The sequence below is a fragment of the Physella acuta genome, unplaced genomic scaffold (genome assembly GCF_028476545.2).
Source record: "Physella acuta isolate Inbredline_101_S28 unplaced genomic scaffold, ASM2847654v3 ptg000200l, whole genome shotgun sequence".
Classification (NCBI taxonomy): domain Eukaryota; kingdom Metazoa; phylum Mollusca; class Gastropoda; family Physidae; genus Physella; species Physella acuta.
In genome coordinates, this window is record NW_026731719.1 from 1,260,508 (window position 1) to 1,272,860 (window position 12,353).

Below are 12,353 nucleotides of genomic sequence, written 5' to 3' on the forward strand. Positions count from 1 at the left end.
CAAAATACTAAAATCTTATCCTATTTAACATAAACTTTTTACCAGTCAGAAAAACAGCTATAGGTGAACATCCCATCTCAGGAAAAATCTGTTCAAACTTCTCACACAGGCTTTGACTTGAACTGGCGCAACAAATTTTATGAGCTTCCATGTTTGCTAAAGCTTGTCTGTTGTTAAAGGGGTCAGTGATGAGTACATGACCTGAGTCAGGAGAGGCCAGAACATAAGAAGATTGTTGCTTTAGTTTTTCTGCTGTCTGCCAGTCATTACTGCACTTTGGAGTTAATGTTTTATAGCAACATAGCTGTTGAAGGGATTACTTAGATTAATGTTGTATTACTTTTATAGCAACATGGATTATGGAGATTGTTCTACAGCCAAATATATGTTGAATAAATTACTTAAATAAGGATAAACAGATGAAATAATATATTTCTTTAAAGTTTTTTATTTTTTTGATTTTTGCTTCACATTGAATTGTGGTCTCAGCTCCCATGTATCTTTACTTTTTTGTATTTACATTCATTAAACTTATAATGACTACTCTTGGCTTTTGTATTGGCCTGTGACATTGCATTAGCAATTTAAGTGTAATATTGCTATGTCAGTTAGAAAGATTGATTACAAAAATACTTCATATTTTCAGTGTTGGTCTCATTGCAAAAAAAAAAAAAATAAAATAAAATACCTAAGCTATGGTACTGACTGCACCTTAAGATTAAAATTTTGAAAAGTAATTTATAATTATAAATTTAAGCATGGTTATGAAAAATGATAATGCTGATATCTTTAAAAATATATTACTGGACCTTATTTCTTTTATTGCCTGGTAAAAAACGATTTTTGGCAGCATAGCTGATTGCATAGCATTTAATATCCTTGTTTGTTCCCCTTGATTCAACATACAGCCATTGGTGGCCAAGTTTATCGATGCTGCAAGGACATTAATACAGAGCCTTCTTGTCCTTCTGATAAACAGGGTCCTGCAGGAGTCCTACATTGTCACAGATGTACCTGTGGCAGCTCTGTGCTGGGCTGCTCACACTTCCAGTTTCATAGGACACGACACCTTCGTAGTCTGTATTTTTAAGATTTCAACTCATGTGATTTTTCTTAATGAGTCAACTTAAAGTTTTACTTTTTAAAACTATAACCAAAAAAGACATACCAGTGTTCCATTTGTAGTTACCCAAAAGGGTGACAACTCTTGAATTAGTATTTGGAAGTGCTTTAAGTTCCTGGCCGTTTGTGAAACCAATCTGAATGATTCTACCTCGGACATAGCGCCACTTCATTTTAGGTTTTTGGTAAATATATATCACATATGAGGTCTCTGTGTAAGGTGTTAATAAAGTGAAAAATAATTTAGATAGCAGTTTTATATTTTAGATTTGTTCAATATAATGTCGCTTACGTCTCTAATGATAAAAAATAAAAGAAGTGAGTTTAACTCAATTTATTTCTTACCTGCAAGGCTCTGTTCATATAAGGTATCTGTTTTCCATCCACTGACAAAAACAGCTTGAAATGTATTATTATGTTCTTTCTAAATACAACCGGTAAGAAACGTGGGTTATCAAATAAGCATATAAGCAAATCAATAGAATTTATTAACGAGTATTTGCACAACATTTAAAAATAGATAAGCTCTCGATCTTTATCAGCCTACAAATATAAATTATTCAAATAAAAGAAGTGTTACAAAAAAGTTCAAATTAATTTTTAAAGTTATTTTCAAGTCAATGTAATGTTGCAATAAGTGAGAATGTCTGAAGCTTTAATTATGGAAGATTTTTAACTTTACCAAAGGTATTTACTTTGGAGCTTTAGATTTCAGCAGGAAAGTTACTTGATTTTTTAATATATTATTATCCATCATTACAAAGTATTTACTAAAACATAATTGTTATTGATTTTATCTCTGGAAATCTCACATCTGTTACGTTTGCATCTGATAAAGGACTGACAGAAACCCATGTAGCAACCAGCACAACATTTGCTGTAAAACCGCTGAAATGATGAAATTTTGCTATGTCTGTTTCAGCACGTCTCATGACTGAGGATACAAGCTGTGAAGGTGTTGCATCAGGTTTTCCCATAAACACAGATGAGCCACATCTTTCATACAGGTGATAAAAAACTTGACCTATGATAATGGGTTGTGAAAATAAAAATCGTCAAATATTTTTATTTTAAAACTTCTATCATCTTATATCAAACAGGCCATAAGATGTAAAATATGTTTATTTTCAGAAAACATGAATTACTAAAATACGTTTTATATGTTTTAAAAAAATTCAAATTGCTTTATTATACAACCTGAGTTGGGATCAATATCACTCCAATATGGGGCTATAATTTTGTCTCGCTGGAGAAAAGCAAACTTTAAGTCTGGAGTCCCAGTAACTTGCTCATTTCCGTCATCAAATACAATCGCCCCACTGGTTAATATCTACAAATAATTGAAATAAAAATTACTTTTATTTTAACTGTGTGTTATAAAACTTGTCATTAATAACATAATGTAGTGAACAAACAAAAGTGATTTAAATGGAAAATTATTAAAAACATGTTAGTAATCAATTTATTAACTTCTAACATTAATGTTTAAACAAATTGTGTGCATTATGTTAAAAAATAGTAGTGGAAACTAAATATAAACCATTATGTCATGCAAAACAATATCCAGATAATAATATAGTTAACTATGGATTAGAGAACATGTAATTTATTACCATTATTGTTAATAGAAACAATTACGATATCCTTAGAGAAATGTGTTTATACTTTCTGCAGCTTACAGCCACCCACCTGAGCTGTGATTGGATAAGAATTCCCAAATGCCACACCAGAGCTAAGGGAAATTGGCTGACTAACAAAAACATTTTCATTGCTCAATAACTTGTTCGAATTGGAGAAATTTAAAAGATTATCATTCGATTCAGCTCCGAATGGAAAGTATGGCACTGAAAATTTTATAGAAATTGTTAATACATTTTTATATGAAATAAGTAAAGCTTTTTAAGTTTATTGTTAATTAGGGTTTTAACTCACACAATATAAACTTTATTAATTCATTCATTACACACAACCATTCACACAACATAAAAATCAAATTCATTCATTGCTGTATTACTATAGCTCACACAATATGAAACTTACCAATGCAGTCATTACTCTCTGGAAACCAGGCATAACCTGACTGACATTCACATGTAGAATTTCCTTTAGTGTTGACACAGATTAGATGTTTGCTTGCATCACATTGACGTAGTCCTTCACTGCATTCATCAACATCAACGTCACAATTCTCTCCCCTCCAACCAGCACCACAGAAACATGAACCATCGGCTTTATCACACACAGCATTTGACGCACACGTGCAGGCTTTTGTACAATTTTCTCCATAGAAGTTTTCAAGGCACTCTAGAACAATAAAGAATTCTACAATATTCAAGATCTTAAAGTAATTTTTGCTTTGTTAGTTGCAGTTATGTGTATAGACAAATTAAATTTAGCCTATAATGCATGTTTTTTTTTCAAACTAGCTATTATTGACCAAAAACTGTAGAAAAAAAAGTTACTCCCTAGAGATCTGTTACATATTGGTGCCAAATAGATCATTATAAATAAATATATTTCTCAGTTTTATTTGCAGATGTTTTAAAAACAACTTAAATACATTTTATTTTATTACAAATATGTAAAATTTTAATGTGTGAGAATAATTGGTTAAAATAAAAAGCGTAATCTTATCGTTTAAACTTGTAAATACCTTTACAAACTTCTTGCTGAAATATGTTCTTTAGATAGAAACCTGGCTTACAAATGCACCTGTATGATCCAATAGTATTTACACAATCAAAATTTAATTCTTGCATACACAAACTAGAGTTTTCGCATTCGTTAATATCATCAGCACAGTTGTCTCCCTGTCTTCCAGCAACACAATCACATGCCCCATCAACGGGATTACAGCCCAGGGAATATGGCCTTATACAGCTACATGTTTCTTCACAATCTCTGCCATATTTGAAATGTTCACACTCTAAAATAAGTTAAGTTTGTAAGTATTATGACAGGTTATTGCTACAACTGCTGGAATTTTCAAGCACTATGACAGAAACATGTAAATTCTATTAAAAACTATTATATTCTATACTAAAACAACAAACACATTTTCTGTAGATAATAATAATTTCTTACTTTTAAATTACATTGTACCTGGTTACAAATGTTGATTTTTCTAAAAAAAAAACTAAATATTTACTTGTTTTTCAAGAAAGAGTGTGGAAATAAAATTAGTTCATTTACCATGGCATGTGTGTCCATCTAGAAGCAAATAAAAGCCCATGGGACAACTGCAATTATACCCTCCGGCAAAGTTAGAGCAATTGTCTTTAAACTGACAAATATTATTGACAGTGCATTCGTTTATATCTGTAGAACATTCAAGATTTGAAATGCACATAATTATTTTACAAGAAGACAGCTAAATGGTAAGTCATTTGATCTTTGGCAAAAGAAAAGCCGAACATGAGCCATTTTGGCATAATCTGTTGACTGGGTAATCCATTTATTAACTTTCTTAAACAAAACTCTAATTCATCAGCTTTCTCAAAATTTTCGTTCATTGACTAAATGAAAATAAGTTCAGTGTTAAAATAATAACACATCAGTGCACAGTCATATGTGTATTGACGATTTTAGTTTAATAAAGAATTTAAAATATCTGAGTAAATTGATAAAATGCAGACCACCTAGTTGACATGTGTCTCCAGTCCATCCTTGTTTACATACACAAGAGCCATTAACTTTGTTACAGTAGGCAGTGTTTGATGTAAAACAGTTACAATTTTGGGAGCAGTTGTGTCCAAATGTTCCATTCTCACATTCTGAAGAAAAGAATAATTAAAAAAAAACATTCTCACTTACCATCTATTACAATAAGCAATGTTTTAATTTGATTTAAATTATAAACATCTGATACAGTAAATACTGGGGGGAAATATACAGCCATAAAAATTTAAATCCAAGCAATTAAATTTTCAATAAATAAATTCTATGCAAATATAGAGTTTATTTCTAGAAATGAAATAAATACTAAAAACTTTAAAAATACATATACAAATATTTCAAATCCTCTAGAAATGTCTAATTATGGAATTGAATTTTTCATACAAACAAATAAGTTCTTTATTTCTGATGTTAATTAGGCAATTAAGTGCATAAAAAATAAAAAAACAAATAAAGGATAATAAATTTTACAAACCTATGCATTGTGTTTTATTTATAATAGTCTTTTTATAACCATCAATACAGTCACAATCATAGGATCCATTTGTGTTGATACAATTAGAATGTTCAGGACAATCAATCAGTTTGCCTCCACATTCATCAACATCAGTTTGACATCTGTCTCCAGTCCATCCTTGTTTACATACACAAGAGCCATTAACTTTATTACAGTACTCAGTGTTTGGTGTAACACAGCTACAATTTTGGGAGCAGTTGTTTCCAAATGTTCCATTCTCACATTCTGTTATAAATTATAAAATTTTAAATGACAACATTTTAAAAATAAGTTTTACTAAGTTACATTTTTAAGGCAAAATATTCCAATACACTAAAGTCTATAGTCTTATGTCCAGAGGCGTAGCGAGAGGGGGAGGGGGTGCGGACCACTCTGGGTGACACCATTTAGGGGGGTTAGACCAAGGCAACAACTAGCAAAATATAGACAGAAAAATGTTAATTCCACTTGATTAAGTGATTAATTAAATAGTCTTTTAAGAGCAAAGTTGACAAATCCTGACACGGGTGGAGGGAGGGGGAGGGGGGGCAACACCAGAGAAAACACGCTAAATCAAGCTGTATTTTTAACTGGCTATAGATAAAAATCATTAGTATTATATCTGAGCACAGTTTAAAGCATATATTTACATGGGAGGTAACTTTAAAAAAAATAGTTTTAAATAATTTTAATAATTAAAGAAAAAAAAAACATCACAATGTTTAGCATTCGTTTAAACAATTATTTCTTTATAAATTAAGTGGTGTATTATACTGAAATTGTAAAAGTTAACTGAGAAAGTGAATTCAATATAATATTTGATTTATAATATTAAAGAAGCCTTTGCAGGTCTAATAACCTTGCGAGTAATAAGTGTGCGAAAACTTCACCAATGTTTGAATGACATGGTATTACTCAAACTTTTAAAACCGGGCCCTAAGCACTCCACTTAACAGCCAATCAAAAATTAATTAATCATTATGATTCTCCAAACTTAAGGAAAACCTAAGTGAAGCTAGGCAGTATGCCTAGTATATATATATATATATATATATATATATATATATATATATATATATATATATATATATATATATATATATATATATATATATATGTATATATATATATATATATATATATATATATATATATATATATATATATATATATATATATATATATATATATATATATATATATATATTTATATATTTATATATATATATTTTTTTTTTTTACGGGGGGGGGGGGGGCGGTGACACCATCTAGTGCCGCACCGGGTGACACCCTACTTTGCTACGCCACTGCTTATGTCTATAGTATTAAGTATAGGCCTATATATTAGGTATATCAAAGTATAATAGTCTAGTTATGTTCAGCTTGAAAACAAAATATTTATAAATCACAATTCTTTTTACACCTTAAGTTAGGACTTTCAAAATCTTAAAATAGTGAATTTGCATTAACTAAAAAACAAAGCTACACTTTTAACCTGTAAGGGGTTCAAGTCAGTAGAATGTCTCTGAGTCGACCCAGCTAGGATGAGTTTTTAACTTATGCTAAGGAAAGTAAAGGTCGCTAGGCATAGTGCTGACAGCACAATCCCTTTATATGCAGAGGTCACAGAAACAGGTGAACTCTACTTCACTTGCCCCATAGACAGACAAATTTGGAAGTGGAACTTTACATTTTTTTTACTTTTGCACTTAGAAGCCAAAATTGATTCTAGTAGCTATACTAGCTTTATAAAATTTGAAAATCTACTTTAAATGCTCGTAGGTCTACTATTTGTATGCTAGCTGTAAGCATATAAGCCCAAAGGCGTACTTAATCAATTTAATCAATTTAAAAGTAATTTAATCAAATTTAATTAATTTAATCAACTTTAATCAATTAATCTAATTGAATCAATTTAATCTAATTGTATCAATTTAATTAAATCAATTGAATCTAAATAAATCAATTTAATTTAATCAATTTAATTTAATCAATTTAATTTAATCAATTTAATTTTATCAATTTAATTTAATCAATTTAATTTAATCAATTTAATTTAATCAATTTAATTTAATCAATTTAATTTAATCAATTTAATTTAATCAATTTAATTTAATCAATTTAATTTAATCAATTTAATCACAAATATAACTGTTATTTTTAATTTGAATTAAAGTATATTATGTTTATAGGATGAAAGTTATTTCTCCGTTACCTAAGGTTACATTTTAACAGCCAAAATATCCTCTAAAGATAGTAGCCACCAAGTAAATGACCTGCAGAGTTTCTCCCAGGTATCTGATCGCCCCCCCCCCCCCCCCCCATTCGAAAATATATTATTTACCACTGCCCGATCCGCCCCCCCCCCCCCACCCCGAAAATTCAGTCCGCCCCCACCCCGAACATATTGAAAGCCTCCCCCCCCCCCCCCCCCCAAAGAAAAAACTGAAAGAAATACTCATGACCTAGTAATTTTACCTGAACATTTGAGCTCGTCAATTGGGTCGACCTTGAACCCATCGTGACACAGACAGGATACAGAGTTGTTGAGCTTGTTGAAGATACACTGGTGCTGACAGAGCCTACACTTATCAACGGCTGAAAGGCCTGAAAATTTAATCTGCTTGTATTATTGGGGAGAAAGTTTAATATAAACACTGTGTTACACTTTAGATATGGTGCGTAAATTGGTATATCTCTACACAGGTTCAATGTCATTGTTTTTTTTTTGTTACCACAAGAAAGGGGACATAACCGCGTAAATTTTTAGTTGGGCATTGGCTGGATTTGTTGGCTACAGCACATCGTAATTTTTTTTTATTCTATATGACTGGTTTTGTTTGACATCAGAGGGTAACGGCGTGACATTTGGGTATGTAAAAGGATGGGGTGACATTTGGATGGATACAACGGTGGGGTGACATTTGGATGGATACAAGGGTGGGGTGACATTTGGATGGATACAAGGGTGGGGTGACATTTAGATATGTACAAGGGTGGGGTGACATTTGGGTATGTACAAGGGTGGGGTGACATTTGGGTATGTACAAGGGTGGGGTGACATTTGGATGGGTACAATGGTGGGGTCACATTAGCGTGCGTGACTCTTATTGAGCGAGAAGCCCTAATCATTAGCGTTACCGTACATTAAATTTGTTTGACAGGCAGTATAATCCAAATGAAGGTAAATGAAGTAAATCATGAATGGTGTGTAGGATTATTGCAGTACTATGTGTGTAGTCTGGGCAAAGTGCTGGCAGCAACTTCCCTTCATGTGCCATAGTCAAAAAACATATTAACTCTACTTCATCTGCCCAATGGATTCTTTTACGTTTTACTTTTCTGTGTGTAGTCGGTTGGTACCAATAATTATTGCTCACACCTATGTGTAGCCTATATGTACTCTGTAATACCACCGCTGACACCATGTTACATTACTTAAAAAACATGTCCGAATTAACTTTTGTACTTTATTTTTCTACACAGACAGGTTAGACGACACGTCTCTTGCTCCCTCTTTAGCTAATTATGTAACAAATAGGCCTGAATATCAGCTACTCATCAAAATAAACACACTGAACATTCATGGGACGTAACCATGATATACGTAATACAAGGGACGTAACAATCACTAACAAGATATAACGAACTATATTTATATAGCGTATAAATAGCCTATTTAAGCACACGAGCCGACCCGCGGCGTATCATACGCCGCTAATTAGTTGTTTTATTTTCTACTTTACAGTAATTCATTATTTGTGAATTCGACAGTACCACTGAAAATATTTGCTTTAAAACACTATCAGTAGGTCGTTAAGGACGATAACCCCCCCTCCTTTCCCCCAACCCCTACCCCCCCCCCCCCCCCCCCCAGTGAAAGCAGCCTCCTCTTAGTTACCTTCCCTAAGTTTAAAATCGTTTCAAACTAAATTATCTGCCCCTAGTAGCCGTCACTAAACCCGGCACTCGTCATTAAACCCGGCACTACGATTGTAAAAATTTAGCGTGAACCAAAGCTCACCAAACCATGTAGGGGTGGGGTAGTAGGGAGCGCGCTTACAGCTTGTTTTCTAGCGTCTCCAAGAAGAGAATTATATATATATAGATGATATGCAGTCATTAAAATACACGGTACTCATGTTTCTGATAGTGAACCTGATTTGTATTGGCCATATAACCTGTTTACAATGTATTATAAATATAAAGTGTTCTGGATTGGCGAATGTGTAACCTCTTCTTTATCTGAGGGTGGTGTAAGTTGCATGCTGTTGATACTCTTGACTGCGCACGATTACAGAGCAATTACACTTAGGGTTAGCATGTAAGCAATCAAGCATGACTTTTATTTTAATTTTAAATCTGAATCATTTAATTAATGTTAACCAAGGAAAAAAATCAAGATTACAGTCTGACTAGCAGGCTGAAATATTTATTTTCTTTTAGAATTCAACATTAGCCTATATGGTAAAAATGTACCTTAGAAGATATAGGCTGAACAATTTTGATACTTACTTGATTCTGAGTTGACAATGGATACTAATGTTAAAATTATTAAGATAACATTTAACAGCGACCCTTGACTGAATATAAATCTACACAATAACACAACTAAATGCATGATTAGCATTTACTAGAACTATCAAGTTGTTCCTAACATAGTTATAACTCCATGTTATCCAGGAGTCGCTGAGTTTCAGAAGACAAAAATATATCCACAACCAAGATAAGCCTCAAAGACGAATAAAAATAATTATTTTAACGTTAGCGAAAGTTCATGAGATCATTGTCTTGTATAACTTAAGTAACGTTTATCTGTAGAGAATTTTTCGACCAATTTTGACTTTATTGTAATTTGTAAAATACGTTCCCGCTATCATGGCAAGCAGATATAAGTAATCTCGAACAAGGTAAGAGATATTGTAACACGCTAACAACAGCTGATAACACCTATTTTCACGTATGCTAATCCGTTTCTGTATTCTTACACTTTTGAATAAACATTTTTAGGAACAGTTACTGTTGCGTGAACAAGCAAAACTGTATACTTATTTATTGTTATATCCACATAAATTTTCTTGAAAATGTTAGCCTCAAACATCGGAATTAAGTTGAGAATTAATTTTTTTGTTAAACAATGTGTTATTATATTGCTTTTGGTACACTTAAAGCATATGTCGAAGGTAATTTAGTTTGCTAAATTTTTAATAGCCTAAATGCAAGCCCTGACATTGGGCCGAGGAAGTCAAACCTCGTAGCTGCTTTTCAGTTGAACATTCACGCACAGACTCGCACACAATAATATAATAATAAACAATTCACTCGCTCACATAAATGTATATTGGTACTTATAAGTACCATCACGGATAAAGGACATTTTTTAAAAAAAAAAAAAATAAATACAAAACAGAATAAACTGCAGACTTTATTAACTGATAACATGACAATCATTATAACAATCATATTTTTTAATTTTCACACTAAAGTATATTTTGAGTATGGTTTTAGACTGGATTTTCTTTGGAAATATATCTTAAACCTTCTTCTGACTTTACCAAACACATTGAAAACAGCAGCAGCAACAGGCAAGTCTTCTGGCTAATGCCTGCAACATGCGGCGAACTATCCGGGCAGAGGTTTTGTCCGTATTTCAAATAAAGAATATAGCTGCATACGAATTCTGGCCACTTAAGGGCACCAACTCCCCACACTAACAACTGAGGGCACCAACTCCCCACACTAACAACTGAGGGCACCAACTCCCCACACAAACAACTGAGGGCACCAACTCCCCACACAAACAACTGAGGGCACCAACTCCCCCACACAAACAACTGAGGGCACCAACTCCCCCACACAAACAACTAAGGGCACCAACTCCACACACTAGCAACTGAGGGCACCAACTCCCCACACCAACAACCGAGGGCACCAACTCCCCCATACCAACAACTGAGGGCACCAACATACCACACTAACAAGTGAGGGCACTAACTCCCCACACTAACAACTGAGGGTACCAACTCCCCACACTAACAACTGAGGGCACCAACTCCCCACACAAACAACTGAGGGCACCAACTCCCCACACAAACAACTGAGGGCACCAACTCCCCACACAAACAACTGAGGGCACCAACTCCCCACACAAACAACTGAGGGCACCAACTCCCCCACACAAACAACTGAGGGCACCAACTCCCCCACACAAACAACTAAGGGCACCAACTCCACACACTAGCAACTGAGGGCACCAACTCCCCACACAAACAACCGAGGGCACCAACTCCCCCATACCAACAACTGAGGGCACCAACATACCACACTAACAAGTGAGGGCACTAACTCCCCACACTAACAACTGAGGGTACCAACTCCCCACATAAACAACTGAGGGCACCAACTCCCCCACACAAACCACTGAGGGCACCAACTCCCCACACAAACAACTGAGGGCACCAACTCCCCACACAAACAACTGAGGGCACCAACTCCCCACACTAACAACTGAGGACACCAACTCCCCACACTAACAACTGAGGGCACCAACTCCCCACACTAACAACTGAGGGCACCAACATACCACACTAACAACTGAGGGCACCAACATACCACACTAACAAGTGAGGGCACCAACTCCCCCACACCAACAACTAAGGGCACCAACTCCCCACACTAACAACTGAGGGCATCAACATACCACACTAACAACTGAGGACACCAACTCTCCACTCTAACAACTCAGGGCACCAATATGTGCTACACAATGTCAGGTTTGAAAGGAAACTTCACTTTACTAAATGTCGAGTTTACTAAACAAGTAGGGGCAGCTTAGCTGATCTCCACATCTCAGAATTACAAACAGCGATACCTTGTTGCCTCATGGATATCATATCAACCAGGAAGAGAATGATAAAGGTTATCTTAATAAGATAAAACATGCACTGTGACAAACATAACAAACATGGTAGAAGAGCCTCAGCCATTGAAGTATGCACTTGACTTTGAAACTCGGCTTTAAGTAATTTAATGGAGATCAAGTAGACATACACATAGAATT

At 34.1% G+C, this 12,353-nt stretch overlaps 1 protein-coding gene across 1 annotated transcript; it reads right to left on the minus strand.

The window, feature by feature from the left end:
• Positions 1–48: 48 nt before the first annotated feature.
• On the minus strand, positions 49–8,574 carry LOC131937115 (multiple epidermal growth factor-like domains protein 10). Its single transcript, XM_059294308.1, has 14 exons — positions 8,523–8,574; positions 7,772–7,900; positions 5,273–5,539; positions 4,761–4,895; positions 4,315–4,440; positions 3,776–4,048; positions 3,163–3,426; positions 2,812–2,966; positions 2,320–2,452; positions 1,935–2,146; positions 1,468–1,546; positions 1,169–1,333; positions 810–1,078; positions 49–304 (listed from the first exon to the last, which is right to left on the minus strand). Exons 1-13 carry the CDS (start codon positions 8,572–8,574, stop codon positions 945–947), a joined length of 2,124 nt encoding a protein of 707 aa, XP_059150291.1. The 3' UTR covers positions 49–304; positions 810–944.
• Positions 8,575–12,353: the final 3,779 nt, after the last annotated feature.